Source organism: Mesoplodon densirostris, chromosome 20 (assembly GCF_025265405.1).
Source record: "Mesoplodon densirostris isolate mMesDen1 chromosome 20, mMesDen1 primary haplotype, whole genome shotgun sequence".
NCBI classification, from domain to species: Eukaryota; Metazoa; Chordata; class Mammalia; order Artiodactyla; family Ziphiidae; genus Mesoplodon; species Mesoplodon densirostris.
The window spans coordinates 22203516-22227370 of NC_082680.1; the positions used below are offsets into that span (position 1 = coordinate 22203516).

The window sequence follows — 23855 nt, forward strand, 5'->3', positions numbered from 1 at the left end:
GCAAAGTCCTCTAGACTGAAATAAGTTTGTCATATCCAGGGAACAAAAAGTGGAAGACAGGGTTAGTAAATCTTAATGAGATGGGAGAGGTGAGAGTGGCCAGCTCACATAGAGCCTTGTTAGGTCATAAGGAGATTTTAGTAATATTTTGTGCGTTATTGGAATCCATTGCAGGATTTTAAGTAGGGAAGTGACCTAATCTGATTTGTGCCTTGAAGAGATCACTCTGTCTACTCTGTTAAGGATGAATTGTCGGGCAGCAGCTGTGACAGTAGAGAGACAAACAGAAGGTTATGTGCTGAAGTCTAGACAAGAGATTGTGGAACTTGAAACCAAGCTGGTGGCACTGGGGAGTAGGCAGATTTGAGATGTGTGTTTGGAAGTACAGTTCACACATATCAGGACTGAGGGAAAGAATTCTTCAACAGTAAAATGAGGGTAATGGTATCTCTCACAGGGTGTTATCACAGGAGCTAATGCTTGTCAAGCATTTGGCATACTTCTTGACACACATAAGAGCTTACTAAATGTTAGCTACTTACCATTATTATTGTTATTTTTATTGTTGTCAAGAATAGGGCATGTACTTGCAGCAAAAAGAATTTTTCTGTAAAAGCTAAATTATACCTGTTGTACAACTCTCAGATTGGAAGTGTTATGGCACATACTGTTTTGTTGGTAAAAATCAGAGTATTACTCCATCTTAATTTTTAACAACCTTTGGATCGGAGGGAGATAGTTCATTGCTTTTCCTTTTGTACTTCATAATACTGAACCATATATATGTAGCAACATTCCTTTTAAAAGCTGTGACAACTTTTTTAAACGTGCGCTAGCTTGATGAACTGGGATGCTGAAAATCTTGTCTGCAGTATGTCTGTAATGCTTTCACTTAGGGACTGTTTCTTTGAGTTAGTTACTGGTATGTTACTTCAAATTCTATGTAGTTCTTTGAACTGACCCTAATTATTATTTTTACTTTGGTTCTTTAGACCCAAATAAACAAATCAGTTATAGAGATAATTATGACTACAAACCTTGGTTATGAAACAAAGGCCTTATATAGCCATCAGAGGTAATAAATTCTCCTTATGTGTGAAAAATAATGCATATGCATTCAACATGGATAGAATGGTGAATGACCAATTATGATTTGTACTTAACAGTACAGGTAGAGTATATGTTTTGATAAACTTTTTATGTATGTTTTTCTAAATTACAGTACTTTAAATAGGGGACTTATTTGTTTCATAGATAACAAAACCTCTGATTTAATAATGTATTTTAATACAAAATCAAATTAGAAGAGTTGACTTCATAATTGCCACATAAAATGTATCTTTACTGGTTTTGACTGTTCACGTCCACCTTCTCTTATAAACTTATATGTGTACACCCACATATATTTTATACAAAAGTATGTTTTTATATAATAATTAAGAAAGCAGATAATCAAAAAGAAAAAAATTCCACACTTCTACTACTTAGTGATTTAGTCTCTTTTTCTGCCCATCTATGTATCAAATATATATATATTTTTTCTCCTATATTTTGTTTTATATATTTTTAATCTAAGAGACTGATCTAAAAAAAAATCTATGTTGTTGAATTTTTTATAATATCCTGTTGTGTGTGTGTGTGTGTGTATAGTCTATACCTTTTTTGGTGATATTTTTCATTGTGGTAAAATATATGAATTTAAAAATGTTAAAATTTTGTTTATTTTAAGCAATTTAAAAATAAAATACCATTTTAGCCATTTTAAAGTATATGACTCAGTGACATTAAGTACATTCACAGTGTTCTAGAATCCTTTTAATACAGGATGGTATTATATCAAAAACCATCACTTCATCATTCACTTAACAGAGTCTTTATTATTGGGCATCTAATTTCCGTGATTTTCTATAAATAATGTATGATAAATATTTTTTTTTAGTAAGCATTCAATTTATACTGTTTTAATACAATAATTTTAGACCCAGTATTACACATACAAGTAAATCTAAAAGGAGGGGAAAATACATGTTACATTTGTACACCAACATTAATGTGCCTGCAAGTTCCTATCATAACACAAAATTCTAGTGAAACTGTTAAAAGTGGCATATCCAGGTGTGTGACTTCTATCTACAATTATCTCTGGGACCAAATTCATTCACATTCCTCCACATGACTCCACAAGATCACTTCATAAGGATTCATGGGCCCCAACATAGCACCAAATGAAGAATTTCCTTTACACCAAAGATTCAGGGAATGAGCATAGAACTCCAAAAACTACTCTGAAGATGACTCTCTTTATGTTTATTCTCACCATTTTCCAATTTGTTTAGATGTAGCTAAATATGGTGTACAAGTACCTACAAAAGAAGTTGGACATAAAATTACTTACAATAACACAGCAAAATATAGTTCTCTGCAAAATAAGTTAATATAATACTATTTGTTCCCTCCCATAGATAACTTTGGATTTGTAATATTTAATTTCCTTCACTTCTATTTTAAAAGAAAGAAAAAACATACAATAGGGGTAACCAAACTGTTGCATGGAAATATTTATCCCTTACTTTCCCTCCACTTTACAAAGCAAATTGTATGATTCTAACACTTTTAAAACAAAACAGACTTTAGGAATAATTTGATCTAAACTACCTGTATAAGTTTCCTGTGGCTGCTGTATCAAATCACCACAAACTCTATGGCTTGAAAAGAAATTCTTTTCTGTCACAGTTCTGGAGGCTGTCAATCCAAAATCAGTATCACTGGACCAAAATCTAGGTGTTGGCAGGTCTGTGCCCCCTACCAGGCTCTAGGAGAATCTGTTCCGTGACTATTCCTGGTGGATGCCAGCATTCCTTAGCTTGTGGCCACATCACTCTAATATGTTATGATAAATATTCTCGATGCAAAATATTTGTTCATATATGAATCTTTTTTTAAATGATAAAGTTTGAAAAGAGGTATTGTTGAGTCAGAGAGTGTATTTGTTTAAGCCTATTCATGATAATGCTACATTTTTTTCTAAAATGTCATACCAGTTTTTATTCACATTATCGGTATGTGAGCACAGTTCCATTTCACCACTTCCTTGCTGATAAGCATTTTTGTTTTGTTTTAGTTTATACGTTAGATCTAAAAGTTTTAGTAAAAAGTAAACACACTCTTTACTATTTTGCTTCAAAGTTATAATGTATATTTTTTAAAGTGCCAATTGATACGTTAAGAAGTATCTTGTTTTATCTTTATTTATTAGTGAAGAAAGGAAATTAGTTCTCAAACACTGTTAATGCACTGATTAGGGTGTGTTTGCACTCAGGCTTTACTCAGATCTATAAAGCAGGAAAATCTCTAAATCTTCATGGGTAAAGAAAGCACCTATGGCCCAGTGGGAGAGTAGGGCTGTGACAGTAGAGGCAGGAAGCACACTGAAGTCAGAGAATTAAACAGAATGTAGTATCTGTAATTATCTGTAAAGTTCAGCAGATATGAAAGAACCAGCAAGATGGTGATAGTTACATTAGCATGTACCCTATACTTTTGGTGTTCCAGTTACTAATATGAAATTGACTTCTTTTCACCCAAAATTTTCAACTTAATTTGAAGGATATTTTCTATGGAAACCTAATTCTGATAAATATCTGTGGAAACATATCTTTTACTTTGAAGACTTTTTCTTAGCGCCTGCTTTCCTGGAATGAGTGGATTTCTAAAGATAGTGTGGAGGACATAACGTTGAAAGAAACCTTTTTTTTTTTTTCCTTCTATTTTCCACATAGTTCTCATTTATTTAGTTTATATATGCATAAAATAAAGGAAGATAGGACCCTTATTGCTTTTCAGTTTTACTTAAGGTGTCATTTTCTAACAACATTGCATGGTAAGTAATAGCATGGAGGTAGTGATACCTAGCCAGTTAAGTTCTAGTTAAATTTAAAGTAAGAAAGAAAGGATCATAAATGAAAGTATTAAGCTGGTAAAGATAAAAATGCTAATATTTGCAGTTTCCTTTTTTTTTTCAACCCATTGCAATGTAGCTTGTAATTTCATCACAGTACTATAATGACTTTAAAATTGTCAAAATGACTGTTCCATTCTCCATTGATCTCACTAAATGCTCATCATGCTGGACTTTGCATAGTGTTGTTGCCCTTTGACTTCCATAATGGTGTGTTTTCTTGGTTTTTCTCACCTTGCTCAGTGCTTGCCTAGTCCTTACAGTGCTTTAGATTTTTTTCTAACTCTTCCGACAACCCCCCACCATTTTTCTGTCTGAAAATTGTGATACTTTTCACCAGTGTTCTGGCTCTGTATTTCCAAATGCCTGCATTCTCACTTGTTTGTCATAAAATTTCCTCCAACTCAGTAAATCCAAGCTTGAATTCTTTCACCTAACTACCCATTCATTTAGTTTGGCCACCAGTCCCAAGATAGATACTATGGCATTATCTTTATTTCTTCCTTTTCAAATATCTTGTAACCAAACTATCCCTGCATATTTTTGGTTTCCATATGTTCTTCTCCAGTTGCCCTAGTGTAATGTTGAGTGCTGTGACTTGTCTTAGATTTGGTTGTCATTGGTATTTAAATAACCTTTATTAAAACATAGAGATGGATTTTATACATATGATTTTTTTTTTTTTTTTTTCGGTACGCGGGCCTCTCACTGTTGTGGCCTCTCCCGTTGCGGAGCACAGGCTCTGGATGCGCAGGCTCAGCGGCCATGGCTCACGGGCCCAGCCGCTCCGCGGCATGTGGGATCTTCCCGGACCGGGGCACGAACCCGTGTTTCCTGCATCGGCAGGCGGACTCTCAACCACTGTGCCACCAGGGAAGCCCTATACATATGATTTTGTCTTGCGACGCATGAGGGGAAAGTGAATGCCTTGTACAGGAATCTTGCCTCCTTCATTTTACATTGCTAGCACAGTTGCCCAGCACATAATAGATGTTGAAGAAGTGTTTTTTGAAGGAACTGAGCAAATTAAGGGAAGAGCTTTCTTAGTTCTAAGTTCTGTGAGATGAGAGAATCCATTTGAATGGCAACTTTTTTTTTTTTTTTTTTTTTTTTTACCTTTTTGCTATAGAACACAGTACTTCAGTTGTTTGTATTTGTTGATATTGTTAAAGGAATCCTAATGGTTCTTTTTACAAAATTGACTTACTGTATAAAATATTTTCCCTCTTCTGTTTTAGGTTTTGGAAGGAAGGATGTGGTAGAACACTTACTACAGATGGGTGCTAATGTCCATGCTCGTGATGATGGCGGTCTCATCCCGCTTCACAATGCCTGTTCTTTTGGCCATGCTGAGGTTGTGAGTCTGTTACTGTGCCAAGGAGCTGATCCAAATGCCAGGGATAACTGGAACTATACCCCTCTGCATGAAGCTGCTATTAAAGGAAAGATCGATGTATGTATTGGTAAGTATGATTTGTTGATATCTAAATTGTACGATCAGCCTGACAGGTGTAACGTTTTAAATAAAGGTTTACACGAGGAAGAAGGGTAACTTCTTCCTTGTTTTTTATTGCAGTAGAAATAGTGTTCCCAGAGAATAAATAAAGAAGGCTTTATTACTTCTTATTCTTAGAAACAATTCTTTTCCACCAAGGGGAAGTAGAGAGATGGAAATCTAAAGTTGGTTAAGAACAAGTTTCACAACATTAACTCTCCAAATATGAGGCAAATGTCCACTGGTGTGGAACTAAATTTTGATGGATTACTGTTATCAAATTTAGTTAATGTACAGTCTCTTTAAAAGACTGCAAGTTTTCCATCCTAGCATCAATGAGAACCATTATAAAGTACAAGTTCTTACTGAACTGGATGACATATTTGGATGTTTTAGGCTGATTCAAGGAAAGTCATGTAGTACTAAGGCAAAACCTTTTTCTTTATGTTACTAAAATTGAACACCAGCTATTTTATTAGCACTGGAAAAGCTCTGAGTGGTTTGAATACAGTAGTTCAAGGCTTAATATTTTCAACATGTGCCATAGTCTAGAGAAAAAGCAATTTCAAACAAAATTGAAATTTTCAACGATTTTAAGTATTGTGATTATATGAAATTGTATTCAATCAGCATGTCTTTCTCTTTTATATATATCTAAGTCTATATTTTTTTAGATTTTGCTATATTTTATAAACTCATTTTGACTCTAAAACAAGCTTCCAGAGAACAAGCATAATTTCTCCTGCGTGTATCATCTCCTTCTTGAAACTTAAGGTGGTGGATGTTCGTTTAGCCTGTGGCAGGTTGATTTACATAATTGTTGTCTTCCTGAATGGCATCCATTTGTTTAGTCAGATATTTTTATGATAAAACTCAAATAGATATGTCATTTTTAAAGATACAGAGGTGGTGCCATTATTAAGATTTTCTCCCTCTTCATAGCCATCTCTTCTAGCCTCAAATATATGTTTTAGTGTTCCTCAAATTATTGCATTGCCTGACAAAACTTCTTTATCCCATTCTCTGTCATTATCCTTTGTCACTTCACCATCCATTGATGTGACCCTTTGGACACCCTATCCTTTTTGATCTTTGACATCTTACATTTTCACTTGATTTACCCATTTCCTCCAATGTCTCTCACTAAAACAGCCATGTCCTAGACTAAGTCATTGCATAAAAGTAACCCAGAAAGCTTGAACTTACCACATATTCTCTGACCACTAAACATCTTAAGTTACTTGTGATAAGTTACTAAGTGATAACAATTATTGAACTTGACATGTATTCTTACCTAATCTTCTAGACCTTCAACTTCCCTACTTTCATCCTGTCTTGCTTCACTTTGTCATATCCATTGGATTTTTCTGTCATGAGTTATAGAATTTTATACAGTTTTCACCTTCCTGGAATATTATCCCTTTTAGGCTTCAGTGTTCTATTTTTCTACCTGTACCTCTCTGAATTTTTCATTCTATCAGTGCTTTTATTACCTTATTGAAATTAATATTCCTCTCCTCCTCCTAAATCCACCTCCCAAAAGTATATAATGAAAATGCTCCTTTTATCTAAGTTCATTTATTGTTTTTTTTGAGTGTCAGTTATAAATTGAGGTTTAGTTTCAGACAACCCATTTCCTACCATAAAAATACTAAAATTCATTCCACAACTAAAAATATAAATATATACTTCTATAAACATTAGAATATAAAACCAAACTCTTAATATAAAGCTATATTATAAATATTCCTTTTGGGTCATTTTCCTGCACGGGCAGAATTGAATGAGGCCTTTCTAATTCTGAGTGCAGTGATATTTGTATCTAAACTATATACTTTGTTTTCCTAAATCTCCCACAGGCAAGCATAGGTATTCTTTATTGCCCAAAGAACTTTTAAGTACAAAATTAATTTTTTTGAATATTTTTATTGATGATTGTGATTCTGATATTATAGATTCTCCTCTTGGAGTGATCAAACCATTTTTTTTTCCACTGAAAACTACTGATGTCTTACTTTATCCATTAAAAATTGCAAAGGAGCATGTCTTTGCTGATGTTGTGTGCTTTGGAGATGTAGATTTGTTTCATCCAATTGTGGATTCAAAAGGCTTTACACGTCATAAGTCAGCACATCACACTTTATCTTCAGTTCCATTGATCATAGTAGAATTGGTCACCATTTTGTTGATGATGATCAATAAGATTGTGTGGGACTCATTATAAGGACATAAATGTGTTTGATATTTGGGTGGGAGTTGAAGTTAAGCTTTTAGCTCTTAACCTCTTATGAGCTGACATTGGCTAGGATGGTCTAGGAAACCATCAATTGTATACTATAGAGTCTAAGGTCTAAATAATACAGAATATTCACAGAATTATAAAATATTTATTAAATTAAATAGAAAATACATTTCTCATCTATTTCTCATACAACTGAATCTATAAATCTTTGCATAATGGGTCGATAAAACTAAGAAAACCTCCTGTATGTTGTCTTGGCTAGATTGTTGTGTTGCCCTTGCTAGATTGCTGTGTTTCCCAGTAAACCACAGATCTTAAAAAATCATATTGCTTTATTATATTTGACTCTTTACATAATAAGAGGCATTTATTATGTATTTTTAACATTTATTTTGAAATATAGATTCACAGGAAGTTGCAAAAATAGTACAAGAAGATCCATGTATCCTTCACCCAGTTTTCCCCAGTGGTTACATCTTATGGAATCATAATACAGTATCAGAAATAGGAAACTAGTGTTGATACAGTGTGTATAGTTCTATGCCATTAATCACACGTTGAGATTCATGTAACTACTACTGCAGTCAAGATACAGAACATGTTATCAGACTCCCCCAAAGATCCCCCTCATTCTACTTATTTATACCCTACTTTTATAATGACCTACTCCCCCATCCCACATCCTTAACCTCTGGCAACCACTAATATGTTCTCATGTGTATAATTTTGCCACTTTGAGAATTTTATATAAATGGAATCATACAGTATATAATTTTGTGAGATTGGCTTTTTTTTTTTTTTTCACTTGACCTTCCAGATTTTTTTTTAAATTGCTAATTATTATGCCATGGTGTTGATGTACCATAGTTTAGCCATTCACCAATTGAAGAACATTTTGGTTGTTTCTACTTTTTGGCTATTACAAATAAAGCTCCTGTGAACGTTTGTGTACAGGTTTTTATGTGGAGATGAGTTTTCTTTTCTCTAGATAAATGCTCTGGAGTGTGATTGCTGGGTAATACAGTAAGTATATGTTTAGCTTTTTAAAGAAACTGTCATAGTATTTTCCAGTGTGTTACATGATTCTTCATTCCTAACAGCAATGTATGAGAGATCTAGTTTCTCTGCATCCTTGCCAGGATTTGGTATTGTCACTATCTTTTATTTTAGCTGTCCTAATAGCTCAACAGCATTTTAATTTACACTTCCCTAATGGCTAGTGATGTTTCACATGCTTATTGCCATCTGTATCTCCTCTTTGGTAAAATGCGTCTTCATGTCTTTTGCCCTTTTTCTTGAAATGGAGTAGGATGTATATTATCTGGGATGCTTTCAGTTGCAAATAACAGAATACCTCATCAATAATCGCGTAAACAATAAAATCTTATCGACTCACATGATAGGAAGTCTGCACGAGGTTTCAGGACTGACTCAGGAGTTTCAACAATCTCTAAAGAATAGGCAAACATGTTAGCTTTTCCCTCTTGGTCTCAAGGTGATAGCAGTAGCTCCAAGCAGCATATTCTCACATCAACATCCAAAGCAGGAAAGGAGGAGGTAAAAAAAGGGCTTTTTCTACTTAAGATTTTTTTTTTAAGAAGAAAAATCTTTCCCAGAAAACTTCCTCTTAAGAGCCCATTTTTCAGAAGTAGGTTACATGTTCACCCCCTGCAGTAACCACTGGCAAACAGGAATGAGATTATCAGAATTAGGACCAATCATGATTTATCCCCTACATCTGGGCACCTTGCTTCCCAAATAAAATTGGATTTTTTTAAGTAGTAAGAAGAGGAAATAAGTTTGAGTGGATGATTAATGATGTTTCCACAGAAGGATAAAACAAGTAAGATATAAGACGTATTAGTAACATGCCTAGGAGTGGGATTGCTGGGCGGAATGATAAGTGTGTGTTGAATTTTACAAGAAGCTGCATTTCCCTGATGGCTGAATGTGTTGAGCATATTTTTATGTACATATTGATCATTTATGTGTATTCTTTTGTGAGGTCTCTGTTCAGATCTTTTGACTTTTTTTCCTTATTATTCCCGAGTTTTGAGAATTCTTTTTTGTGTTATGGATATAGACCTGTGTTGGATTTATATATTGTGAATCCTTTCTCCCAATCTTGCCTTTCATTTTCTTAATGGTGTCTTTAGGCAAGCAAAAGTTTTCAATTTTGGTTGAAGTCCAATTTGTCAGTTAAAATAGAAAAAGTATTTGGTATCTGCCCAGGACTGGAATAATAAGGTGAGGTATCTAATAGACAATTATTCTTAGGTTAAACACAGTTTATAGTGAAATAAGATTATAGTTTTAATTATCAATACATTGCAGAAATTCAGGAAAGCAGGTTTTGGTTTAAGGGTCTCTGCTTGAAGTGCTTTATGATAACTTAGGATACACTTTTAAAAATTAAAATGAAAGAATTGGCTACCCCATAATGAAAAATTGAATGTATTATGTGGCTCATTTTTAAGATTTAAAAGTCAGGTGGACCTTGTTTAATTAGAAAATAATTATCCAAAATATGCATGGTTATTTCTGTGATAACACTGTTTGCCCCTACTATTTGGAAGTATATTTCTAGAATCTAGGGAAATAGGTTATTTTTAATAACTTGTTGCCTGAAATCTTTCTGTGAAGGAAGACATTAATTTGTAATACTTAAACTTTTTTTTTTTTGGTTTGTGCTATCCCTTGGCTCTTCTGAGATCAAAAGACACACACAGATGTTCTTTGAGCTGTTTCTTCATGTCACTGGCTTTGGTCATAGTTTTTCATATTCCCACAATATTGAGACAGGAATTATAAGCAGTTTAAGTAGTTCAAAGACAGTCTTTATAGCTCTGGTGTAGTCTTAACCTCTAGTTCTCATTGGCATCTCAGAGTAGAGTAGCCGTCTGTCCACTCAATAGTATATTTCCTTTCCTTCTTTCTTTTTCCCAACAAAATGTGAGTTGGGAGCCAAATATAAACTTCGGAGCACAAGTGTTAAGGACCAGAGTACCGTTTACCATATTTTATTTTTTCCTACCTTTGTTATTTAGGGATCACATTTTTACATAGAGTCCCTCTTCAGCCTGGATCTATGAGTGAGGGAACTCCCCTACTGTCGCTTTCCAACTTGTAGCAGGAGCAAGGAATGAACTTATTTTACTAATAAGCCTTTGAGATTATGGAGAACATTGTTACTGGCCATAACCTAGACTACCCTGACTGACTGCGCTCTATTTATGAAATTGAATTCCTAAGTAAACAATAAAGAAATGGTTAAGAAGAATGACTTGTTTGGTTGCCATCACAGAGAAAAATATCTTGGAGCTGATCCCCAAGTGAATCAGGGTCATAAACACAGTTCAAAATGCTTTCCTACTTAATAATTAGCATATACAAGTGGTGTGTGCCTAGTGATGAATTAAACTAAAAGTGTTGTAATCAAAATATATTTGCTTTCCAATGCAGCTGTAGGGTCAAGTGACAGTCTCGTAAACTGAATCAGGTAAGGTGTCAATTTGAGCATGCTTCAAATCAGTTAGTGTCTTGTTATATGCTCCTTTGGTATTCTGCTTAGATTGTACTTGGTTCTTCTTGGCTGATCCTATTGTTAGTTTTCTGTGGTAAGGAACTAACAATAAGTGTCTAATTTATTCTTGTATTCTTGTTGCCTATAGCTGGTATCTAATTGTATACTCAAGAAATGTGTGTGGAATGACAGAGCAATTCACAGGAAGATGGCTAGGTTCTCTCTGGCTTTTTTGCATTACTTTGTGCTAATGTGGATAAGGAAGTTGAGTAATTTTCTACTTCCTCTTTTTTTTTTTTTTTTTTTGCGGTACGCGGGCCTCTTACTGTTGTGGCCTCTCCCGTTGCGGCACAGGCTCTGGACGCGCGGGCTCAGCGGCCATGACTCACGGGCCTAGCCGCTCCGTGGCATGTGGGATCTTCCCAGACCGGGGCATGAACCCGTGTCCCCTGCATCGGCAGGCGGACTCTCAACCACTGCGCCACCAGGGAAGCCCTCTACTTCTCCTTGATTAGGTGGTATTTTGAGATTCTTTTATTTTAAAGTTATATGAATTTGCAGCATGCCAGATAATCCTATATTTATATACAAATATAAAACGTATAGTCAGATATAAATTATGTTTAGATAATCTACCAGTTGTCAAATCGTCATTCTTCATTAAGGATGGGTTGTTGAATATTGGTTCTGAACATGCATTGACTTCTGGTTATGGATTTTCTATAAGGAATGGGCAGTCATACACTTTTTGTTGTTCCTTGTAGATTAAACCCATGAGTTCTCCTGTCGTGAACTGAAGAGTTGAGACAGGGAGGGAGAAGAAAGAAAAAGGTGGTGTTGGTACATTTACCAAAAATTGCTTTGGTTACATGATACATAATACAGTGTTTTCCCTTGAGGCAGCCCAAAGTACCTAACCAAACAATTTCACTAATATTTATATCCTATGCATGAAGCAGATGATTCAAATTACCTACCATTTTACTAGTGAAGGAAGGAGAAAGCTGTTACTTTGCCACAGTCTGTAGAGCTGATATAAAGCTGTTATAATAAGAAATGTTTTCTTGACTAAGAATAGAAAGTTCTCTCTGCTTAGTGAGATTTATGTGAGTGTATTTTAAGCATAAAAAACTAATTTCATTCTTTAAATGTGCCAAACAAATCCTTCTTTATTCTTAGTTCAGCTTTTTAGATCATCTAATATTTAACAAATTTAAAGTGGTAATTTTACCTTGCTTTAAAAACAAAAACAAAAACAAAATCTTAAGATAATCTATTTACTAAAGCTTAAACTGTTTTTATTATTATAACTCACTCCTAAAGTAGTATCTCTTTCATAATTTCCAGGTAACTCTATTTTATGTATCTTTTATCTAGAAAGATATATTTACTTTCCTTGTTCAAACTCTATTTTAAAATACCTTATCTACACACTCGTGTTTCTCTTTAGATCATATAAATCTTTCTCCTTTACTAAATTACCTGATCACTTCCATGGTCCTTTGATGAAAAGTCCTGGAACTTGGGAGTGGCATGGGATTGAGGGTGGGGGGAGGGAAGGGTGGGACTGCTTCTGGTACATTCTTGTCTTTTGTTATTTCAAATATAATATATTGAAGATTAACAGCTTTCTGGGTTTTGTCTTAACAGTAATATTAAAAGTAATAGATGTTCATTTAAAAAAATTAGCAAGTACACTGATAATAATTGTCACACCTCATTTTCTGTCCATTTAGATTTATGGTAGCCAATAAATGAAAATCGGTTAAAATGTAAAAAATTTAAAATTTAATTCCTCAGTTGTACTAGCCACATTTCAAGTGCTTAATAACCATATCTGGCTATTGGTTACCTTATTAGAGTGTGTAGATATTGAAATTGCCATCATTGTAGAAAGTTCTGTTGGATAGTGCTGTTATAGTCAGTGTACCTGTGTCCATAGTCCTTTCTACATAAAAATGAGATCATTCCACGCATGCTGTTTTCTTATTTTTTCACTTTGTGTTATGACCATATTTCATTATCAGTGAATATTTTTGTCTAATCTCATTTTTTTTTGCGGTATGCGGGCCTCTCACTGTTGTGGCCTCTCCCATTGCGGAGCACAGGCTCTGGATGCGCAGGCTCAGCGGCCATGGCTCACGGGCCTAGCTGCTCCACGGCATGTGGGATCTTCCCGGACTGGGGCATGAACCCGTGTCCCCGGCATCGGCAGGCAGACTCTCAACCACTGCACCACCAGGGAAGCCCTCTAATCTCATTTTTAAAGGCAGTCAAGAATTATATAGAAATAACCACTTTTTAAATCATTCACCTATATTAGGCCATTTAAAATATTTCTGATTTTTCACTATTTTATAAACAGTACTGTAGAGACTGTCATTTTCATTAATTACATATGTAAACCCTGATTACTTCAGGATAAACTACTGGAAAGCTAGAGCTTCTTAATAAGAATCAAAGAAATGTAGCTGCTGGAGTACTCGATTAGGGCTCTTGATTTAGTCTGTCACTTTATCTATCCATATGCCACCCCTAAATGAGCTAGGTTAAGAAAAGTCATTTCCCACACCTTCCTTACTCTTTGCAAAAATTCACTGAAAATTCAGTGAAGTCTTGAGAATTTGCTTCACTTGCTTTTGTTTCATTATTCTCTCTCTTCCCTTTTCCTGCCAGAATACTTCCCTTTTTTTTTTTTTTTTTTTTTTTTTTTGCGGTACGCGGGCCTCTCACTGTTGTGGCCTCTCCCGTTGTGGAGCACAGGCTCCGGAAGCGCAGGCTCAGCGGCCATGGCTCACGGGCCCAGCCGCTCTGCGGCATGTGGGATCTTCCTGGACTGGGGCACGAACCCGTGTCCCCTGCATCGGCAGGCGGACTCTCAACCACTGCGCCACCAGGGAAGCCCTCCCTTTGGCATTTTTAACATTACTTTTCCATATAAAAACTGAATTGGGATCTTTTAAACAAGTCTCAATGTAGCATTTTCATAAAAAGTAAAAAAAAAAAAAAAAAAAAAAAGGCAAAATTCCATACTTGTATCCTTAAAAAGGAGAAGAGCCAGAAATGATAGCAGTTTTTCCTTCTGAAATAATCCCTGCTGACCCTGAGCACCATCATCTTGATGACTTGCCCACTTATGTTCAACTTCATTCAAGAAGGTTAGAGTGTTTATGCATTTACCTGATATATTTGGGATTACTTTAGTAGGCATTCTGGTTAATGGTGTTAAATATATATTGATATATTTATAGAGAGAGTTTGATATTTGTTCATTGTGTTTTATTAAAATTCCCAGAATGAATGCCTTTATTCTCCTAAGCACTTAAGAAATATATCAAAGATGCTTAAATTTGGGGGAAAAAGGTCAAGTGACAACAAAAGAACAACCAAAAAAACACCTCATACATTTTAAAAAGTGATGTAATGCTTTGCTTACTGCTCAAGACTGTCTGTTAAATTAATTAATTGTATGTTTGCACTTACTTTTAGATTAAACACGATTGTCCAAAACAGTCTATGGATTTCAGTGAGATGCATGGCTTAAGTTTGGTGTTGTATGAAAGTGGTATTTGAGGCAAATGGCTCATGTAACCAGCGGGTTCTCTTTACATGGTTATCGTGTTATCTGAAACGCATGTATATTAAAACTGTGTCCTTGCTTTGTACAGTTCCCTGGTAACTGAGATTTCAGAGTCAGGCCCAGACTGGAGATAAAGACTTATGGAGGCCTTCTCACTCCCCATTTTCAGCTGACCAAACTAGAAAGTTGTTAAGTATAATAATTGCAGTTTCAGGCTTTAAAAAAATGTTATGTATTTTTGTTGTTTTAGTTATTTAAATCTGCTAATTCTCTTTTTTTAGATGGGGGTGGGTGTTAGACTTTTCATCTGTAAACAGAATCCAGGATTACAAATGTAACCTTATTGTGAGTTGTTTCATATTCTGCCCTCAGGTATGACAGTACAAATAAGACATTAAGAAATCCCACAGTGTGTCCACATATATGTTTATTTTGTGTCAAGCCTGAAAATTTCTATATTTGTTGTGGCACAAATAATCATGGTTACAGATAGAGGGCATATATTTCATTTTGCCTTTGGGGGGCAAAGAATCTATTGTACTTGAGTATGAGGATGGTGGGAACAAGAGAAGGAAGTATTCTAGTGGGTCTCCTAAAATGGAACCCTGGCTGTCTTGGTGTTACTGCAGAGTCTGGTTGCCTGCTTACCCACAGAGGGTTGTTGGATGGGGTTAGGAAGAGGACATTGGTCGTTGGAGGAAGGTATTTAGGACAAACGCATAGATGTGCCCTTTAGAATTCACATGAAGGAAAGAAAGCTTGAGTTTCAGTTCTGGTGTGATCTTGGCTTCTACTTGTGTAGAATGATAAGGTAGAAATTAAATGCTTGGCTTTAGAATTAAGTATGAATTCCCCTTTACCACAAATAATTTAGTTGCTTTGAGCCTCAATTTCTCATTTATAAGGTGGGCATCAGACCTACTGCATCAGATTGTTATGGAAAGTTAAATGAAATAATAAAGCAGGTAGAACCTCAGCAAGTGCTTGTTTCCTTCCACTCTCTTTTCCCTTGGGTGGCAGCATAAGGTGTTCTCAGAGATCATTTCTGTATTCTGACACTCAGTAAAAACTTAATGATGGATATGTGGCTCTTTGTTGCCTTCAGTGTGAATTAGTTTATGTCCTTTGTTTCATATTCATTGTTACTTTGTAAACTTGAATTATGATTTGATAAGACATGAAACTTTTTAAAAAATGGCAGCTTATGCCTTTTAACTTAGCAGAGACATTGCAGATAGGATAATGGAAAATTATCGTAACATAAACATTTTCCCCACAAATACTTCAATAGCAGGAGTATGAAGTCCTAGTGATTTGCTATGACTAAGTAAAAAGCATATGAAAGCTTGACAAATGCAGAGACATGAACAATGATAATTTTTTAAAGGCAAATTAATTATGAGTAAATAGTTCTTCAAGTTGCTAGAGGGCATCATAATTGCTGTTTTGAAAATTGCAGCCCTCTAGGAATGAGAGAAGGGAAAGAGCAAAGGAGGAACTCTGTTAAAAGAAAAAGGCATTCTTTTCCTCCTCACTGTGGGGGAAAGGAGCTCAGGTGGGATGTGAGAAACATGATTGAATACTGTCATTAAGAATATCACTCATAGGATAATTTATCGAAAACAAGCTACATTAAAAAAGTTATTTGATCTATTTCCCAAAGAATGAAAACTTAACAGTTATGTTCTTTGCCTCCTTCAGGTTGAAAGTACAACAGTATATTGAGGTTCCAATCATTTGAATTCTTAGAGACATAGGAAAATAATAGTTGTGATATGATTTCTTAAGAAACTAAAATTCAAAGCAGAATCAGAATATTATGGTACTGGCTCAACCCTGTGTTCCTTGTGAAAAATGTTTTCAAACATGTGACTTTAAACCTTGTATCACTAAAACTGAATTGGTCTTAATATTTTATAGTGGGGGAATTTGCCTGGAAATGCCAGTAAGTCCTTGAGGCCTTACTCGGCTCTTAACAATTTAGGTGTGGACTCAGAAAGGCGGGTGAAACTTCTCTGAGAGATTGGGAAGCACCTTTTGCATGTGGTTGCTGTCCCTAGAACTGTAAAAATTCTGTCATCCTGTTATAAACTTACGTGGTCAGACTATAATATCTACTTTGTTACTTATTAGTGTTTTATTTACATGACTCTAGTCAAGTATTAGAAAAAGTAATCTTCCCCTAAGTACAAGGAAGTATAAAACAATAATTGGGCACAAACGAATTCATTGTTCCTAAGGCTGTTACCAGTTTGCCTTTATTTTAATTCAACTGGTATTTTTTTAGCACTCTCTGTGCACGGGATTCTATTTTTGAAAGGCAGATGGAAAAGTCCTGACTGAAGGGATAGGGTGTTTATTGAGTCCCTATTGTGTGCTAAGAACCAAGCTAGGTTTATATATATTGTCTCAATTATGATAGCAATCCTTGGAGGAAGGTAGTGAAAGAGGAAATTGAAATTGACAGAGGTGAAGTCACTTGACTCAGGCCAGACAATTGCCAAGTAGAGAGCAGTATTTTCAAACCCAGGTTTGTCTGACTCCTAGACAGGATTTTCTTTTAGACTTGATTCTCTAGGGTTTCCAGGTAGAAAGGAGATATGCTTTGTTATAATCATTCTTATATTTGTTCTACTGCCTGCTTTATCTTATAATAAATTGTGGTTTGTGTAAGCAGATAATGCTGATTTCCCAGATGTATTGGGGCCTGCCTTAACTCCTTATTGCAAAAAGGATATAATTGAATTGGATATAAGAATCTGCTATATACACATACAGAATAATCTATACCTAAGTTACTCCATATGTAACGGGCCTTTTCAAAAATTCTTGGTCTTCTCTATAGGAAATCTTGATAATGGGAGCAAAGTTTAATTGGAGGATTCTTTTATTATTATAACATTTCATGCCAAAGTTTGATCATAAAGAACTAGTCTCATGTAAATTCAGTAAAATTTTATTTACTTGGATTAGCTTTTTTGAGTAAGTAATTAAATATTTTCTAATGTCTTTAAAAAAATTCTTACATGCACATGTGTACTATATGTTAGCCACTGTTCTAAGAGCTCCTCAAATATTTATTTGTTTTGTCCTCCTAATAACCCCATGAGTAGGTACTGTTATTACCTCCTGATTTACTGGTGAGGAAATGGAAGTACAGAGAGGTGTTGTCGCTTGCTGGGGTCCCAGAACTAGGAGGTGGCGGAACTGGGATTCTAACCCATTCAGTCTGGTTCCAGAGGACCAACTTAACTGTGGTGTTTTGCTATTAGTAAGTGCAGCAGACTTAGGAGAGAATTTGATTTTTTTGAACTTATTTTAGCTCAATGAACTATCTGCCTTTGTGTGCCTCATGAGATGGAAACCCATTTGTAACTTTTTTCCGTGTCCCTCACCAGGAAAAAATAAGAATATGTTTTTTTTCTAAGTTCAAAGGCACATAAAGGCAGATCGTTCCTTGAGGTAAAATTATGTATCACAAGTATGCTAGTCCCAGTTGTTGACAGAATTCTGAATTTTTGGTGACTTTTGTATGAAAGGCAAAGACTAAAAAAAGTATGGTTAAAAACCTGGACACAATAGAAAATTACTTCTTGACTATTTTACTTTAGACTTATTTCTACAGTCTCAGCATTATCACAGATTCTAAATTAATGTATTTATTTTATATTGGAATTGTTTATTTAATGCTACACCATATTTAATGTTGTTTGCTTGATAAGAACTGACCAATATTTATTTCTCCATTGGTTACAAATTAATTACTTTAAAGAGCAGCTTTAAGAGAAGTATTGTTTTGGCAAACATACTTAAACAGCATGTGTAAAGATCATTTTTGTCTGAGGAGAAATATCTCTCTCATTATAAAAGTAATATATATTTGTAATAAACATTAAAACACTGTAGAAATATGTGAAATAGAGACATTTTTGTAAAGATTCATTTACCATGTATAGCCATATCTACATAATACTTTAAATTTAAGTTCTGTTATTGCTGTAGATGCCCATTGAGATCCGCCTACGTACTCTAGAACTAACGCCTCTTTCCCCATCACCAATGTTTTTATTGCCTCTTCCAGCTTCTCTGGCCAAGCTTTTGAAGTCCAGAACCAGATTTGAGGCAAGCTGGAGCAAATTCTCTTTAATGAGAGTTTGGAATTAAGGTTCAGATAGTACAAGTATATGTATTGTCTGTAGCCGAGGGTGATGGCAACAAAGCTGGGAGACAGGGATAGGCAGCAGCAGGATAAATTTGGGGACATGTTTCTGCCTTTGCTTTTGATGAGATGCCTCTGTTCTTCAATAAATTTTCATGTTGTTTAAGCCAGTTAAAGTAGTTTTTTCTCCCTTGTAATTAAAATATAAGCCTTCTAACTGATAAAGTCAGTACTCAAAGATACATTCATAAGTCACAACATCTTAAAATTAAAAGAATCCTTAGAAATCATTTTTATTATTTACCATTTACTATTATTTACTGTTTTTAAAAACATTTACTAGTTACTATTTTATTGATTTACTATTTGCTTATTTCCTATTATGTTATTAAACCACAGAAATCTTCCTTCAAATGAAATCTAATGCAGTAACCCAATATGTAAAAGTGTTGAGAGGGGAGAAGCATAGACCTTCATGTATTCCACTTCACAGAAGTTCGTGTGTGTGTGTGTGTGTGTGTGTGTGTGAGAGTGTGAGTGAGGGGAGTAGGTGTGGGTCCTTAAGACCCTAAGGAGCAGTGGTTTTAGCCAGGAGCAGTTTTGCCCGTTGAGGAGATATTTAGCAATATCTAGAGACATTTTTGGTTGTCACAGTGGGGGAGTGCTGTTTACATCTATCGGGTGGAGGTCAGGGGTGCTGTTAAACACCTTACAATGCCCAGGGCTACTCCCTACTGTTGCAAGTTCACGTTGCAAGACAAGCCAAGGCCAAAGGCAGGGCCTGACTAATTTGACTAGAGACGATGCCACACGTGCCAGCTCCTTGTGGTCCTTGTACCATACAGCGAAAAGGATGACACTGAGAGGAGACGGGCTGAATGACTGCAGCACAAGCTGTGGGATCCTCTGTTGCTGAAGAGCCAGTAGAAGGGGAGATGAAGAAAGCCCCCTACCCTATCTCATCAGAAGTGGGAAGTGATGAGGGAAGGTAGAGAGGTGAGTGGCAGGTGGCCTCACAGGAGCTCCTTGCAAGTCTCTCATCTTTCATTTCCAGAGGTCACAAGGCATTTGCACCCAGACACAGATGAACTGTGATTCAAGTCTTTGCTTAGCATGTGAGGATACTTGCAGAGTCTCCAGGGCACCATGGTGGAGCCATCACCCTACACCTGCAGTAAATAATTATCTGGTCCAAAACGTCAGTAGTTCACTCTGCTCTAGAGTAGTGCTATTCAGTAGATATATAATGCCAGACATGAATGTAATTTAAATTTGTCTAATAGCCACATTAAAAGAAACAGGTGATATTAATTTAATAATATATTACTTAAAGCAGCATATACAAAATATTATTTCAACATATAATGAGTATAAAACATTATGATGCTAAGTGAAATAAGTCAGAGAAAGACAAATACTATAGATATCACTTATATATGGAAATATAAAAAATACAACAAACTAGTGAATATATCAAAAAAAAAGAAGCAGACTCACAGATATAGAGAACATAATAGTGGTTACCAGTGGGGAGGTGGGGGAGGGGCAATATAGGGGTAGGGCAGTGGGAGGTGCAAACTGTTGGATGTAAGATAGGCTCCAGGATGTACTGTACAACCTGGGGAATAGAGCCAATATTTTGTAATGACTGTAAATGGGAAATAACCTTTAAAAATGGTATATAACATTAAAAAACATAATTAATGAAAAATTTTATATTTTTTTTCAACTGGTTTCTGAAATCTAGTGTATGTCTTCTACTTAAAGCACATCTCAATTCAAGCAAACTTTTCATCAGTAATACTTGATCTGTATTTAGATTTAACAGAATTTACAGTTGAAACAGTAGATTCACATATCTAAGGTGTTCAAAACATATTAAACATTTTCCAATAACTGAATCATGTACCAGTGTATCATGTATCAACTTAATATCTAAATTAATTAAAATTAAATAATTAAAATAGAATTAATAATTCAGATCATCAGTCTCACTAGCCACATTTCAAAGACTCAATACTTACATATGGATAGTGGCTACTATATTGGACAGTGTAGCTCTAGGCACTAGAAGATCACTTAATCATCTTAATTTATGGCTAACCAGTCCAAGCTAAGACCACACAACCATTACTTCAAAACTTTTCTCCAGCTTGCTCGGATCTCTGTTCATTATATACCAGAATACCTGCTCTTAAATCTCCATTTCAGAAGAGCTTTATAAGTAGGGTCACATTAGACTAGGCATTATATTACGAGGTTCTCAGAGGTTTCTCCAAAGGATATTAATTAAGATGAAAGAAGCCTACTTCACTCAGTGAATGTCAGTACTCATTCAGTGAAAAGATACCACTGAGCGTCAAAAAAAAATCAACATGAGTCTAGTTTATGTTGAGAGAAACTTACTGATTAGCCTGAGTATGTTGACAGGGAATAGAACTGATCACTCTTTCTGAGTCCCAAATTTAATTTGGTATGTAGAACCAGTATTCATCTCCTATGAATGTTAGAATTTGAAGGATTTAAATAGTTAGTTTATTTGGGGGTGGAAACTGCTGGTAAGAAGATGGCTCTTAATAAAGGAAGAGAATTCTAAAAAATGTAAAGAGGAAATAAAATATTTTTAAAACAAAAAATTTTGCAAATGAAAATAAATATTAAATTTATATCAAAGAGTTTTCTTTGATTTGCCTAGTCAGACCTTATATATCTTGGTTCTAGAGTAGTGTTTGTAGGAATGTATTTAAAGCTATTAACATTTATTTTAAAGTAATTTTTAAGGTATAACATAATTTAATTGATGTTACCTAAATTAAATTTATCCCAAGAATAGGAATATGGTGTTTTTACACTTGTAAAAATATCATTTTTTGCAAATATACATGGAAACAGATTTATAATTAAATCATTGCTTAACATCTGCTATATAGTATAACATACACTATAGTTAGGGTAGGTTCACAAATTATTTACCTCTGACGTATTACTCTAAAACTTATTGCTTTGTTTTGAATTATCAACTATTTTTTTATAGTAGTTGTTCCTTATTTATGTGTGTAATATTTTTTTCTGTATCATTGAGTTTATCCTGTTTGAGCTTCTTGAACGTATAAATTTGTGTCTTTTATTAGTTATGGGAAAATCTTAGGCATTATCTCTTCAAATATGTATGTGTTTCTTTTTTTTTTTGCTGTACGCGGGCCTCTCACTGTTGTGGCCTCTCCCGTTGCGGAGCACAGGCTCCGGACGCGCAGGCTCAGCGGCCATGGCTCACGGGCCCAGCCGCTCCGCGGCATGTGGGATCTTCCTGGACAGGGGCACGAACCCGTGTCCCCTGCATCGGCAGGCGGACTCTCAACCACTGCGCCACCAGGGAAGCCCCTGTATGTGTTTCTTTTAAGACTGATTACAACATACTAGAGCTTCTCACTCCATCCTTTGTCTATGGTTATTTCTCCTTGCAGCATTCTTGGATCTGTTGACATGTTTTCCAGGACAATAAATTTCTCTTCAGATTTATCTAATCTGCGATTAAACCCCTCTATTGAGCTTTTAAAAAATCAACTTTATTGAATTACAACATAAAATTAGTTTGAGATAATGAAATAAAATGCATCCATTTTAAGTATATATATTGATGAGTTTTGACAAATGTATACGCCCATGTAACCACTACCACAATTTAATAGAGCAGTTTTATCACTCTAAAAAGTTCTTTGGTGTCCATTTGCAGTCAGTTTTCTCTTCCCCTCCACCATCCCCAGGGAACAATTGATCTGTTTTCTGTCACTGTAGATTAGTTTTCTGTTCTAGAAATATGTTCTTTCCTGTATGGCTCCTTTTGCTCAGCATGTTGTAGAGATTTCACCCCTCTAGTATGAGTCAGTAGTTTATTTCTTTTTATTGCTAAGTAGTATTCTTTTGTATGGATATGCTACAATTTGCTTATCCTTTCACCTGTTGATGAATATTGAGATGTTTTTCATTTTTTTCCTTTTCTAAATAAACATATGAAATTTTCATGTGCAGGTGTTTTGTATGGACATATTTCTTTTCCTCTTGGATAAAGATCTAAGAGTAGGATGTTACAACATACAGTAGTGTATATTTACCTTTATAATAATTGTCAAATTGATTTCCAAAGTAGTTACATACCACTCTACATGCCCACCAGCAATGGATGAGAGTTCCAGTTTAGTACATTCTCATTAATATGGAATACCATTAATAATAAAAGATGGGTCATTGCCCATCTTTTAAATTTGCATTTTCTTTTGAATAATGATATTGAGCATCTCTTCATATATTAGAAGTTTGTATATCTTTTGTCTTATGCATTGAAGATTATAGCTAGTTAAAATTTGGTCTCTTAGTATTTTGCTCCAAAATTAAAATTTTTATTTGCTAAATTTGGTGCTTTGTGTGATTTAATTTTAGAAACTCAGTAAAATGAGTATTTCTATACGCTAATTAAAAGAATAAGATGACTATGAAATACTTGCAAAACATTTTAACATAAACATAACTTCTTTTAAAATTGAGTGTCTATTCATTGTGAGGAACAGTTTTAGACCTTTAATGTAGCTCTAAAATTCACATAACAAGGAATTTACCATATCTTAATAGGAGAGTTTCTGCCATTAAAAGTGAAAACTATACTTAAATGCTTTTTCGTAATTTACCTAAAAACCTTGCTACATTTTTAGCTTGGAAAATTCACATTGTTTCTATTTCTTCTATCTTCTTAAATCAGTTATTAGTGCCTATACTTAAATATAATTTATCATAATAGCACTTCATATTTTTCTAGGAATTTGATAAGATGAGGCTTCGCATACGTGTAGAAATATTTTCTAAAATGATACGAATGCTTAAATTTAATAGTTTTGAGGAATTAA

At 34.8% G+C, this 23855-nt stretch overlaps 1 protein-coding gene across 1 annotated transcript in view; it reads left to right on the forward strand.

Annotated features, from left to right (window-relative positions):
• Positions 1 to 23855, forward strand: part of TNKS (tankyrase) — a 181380-nt gene that overhangs the window by 19078 nt on the left and 138447 nt on the right. The window contains exon 2 of the mRNA XM_060085705.1: positions 5197 to 5421. Within this exon, the coding sequence (XP_059941688.1) occupies positions 5197 to 5421 (225 nt within the window). The remainder of the gene's footprint in view (positions 1 to 5196; positions 5422 to 23855) is intronic.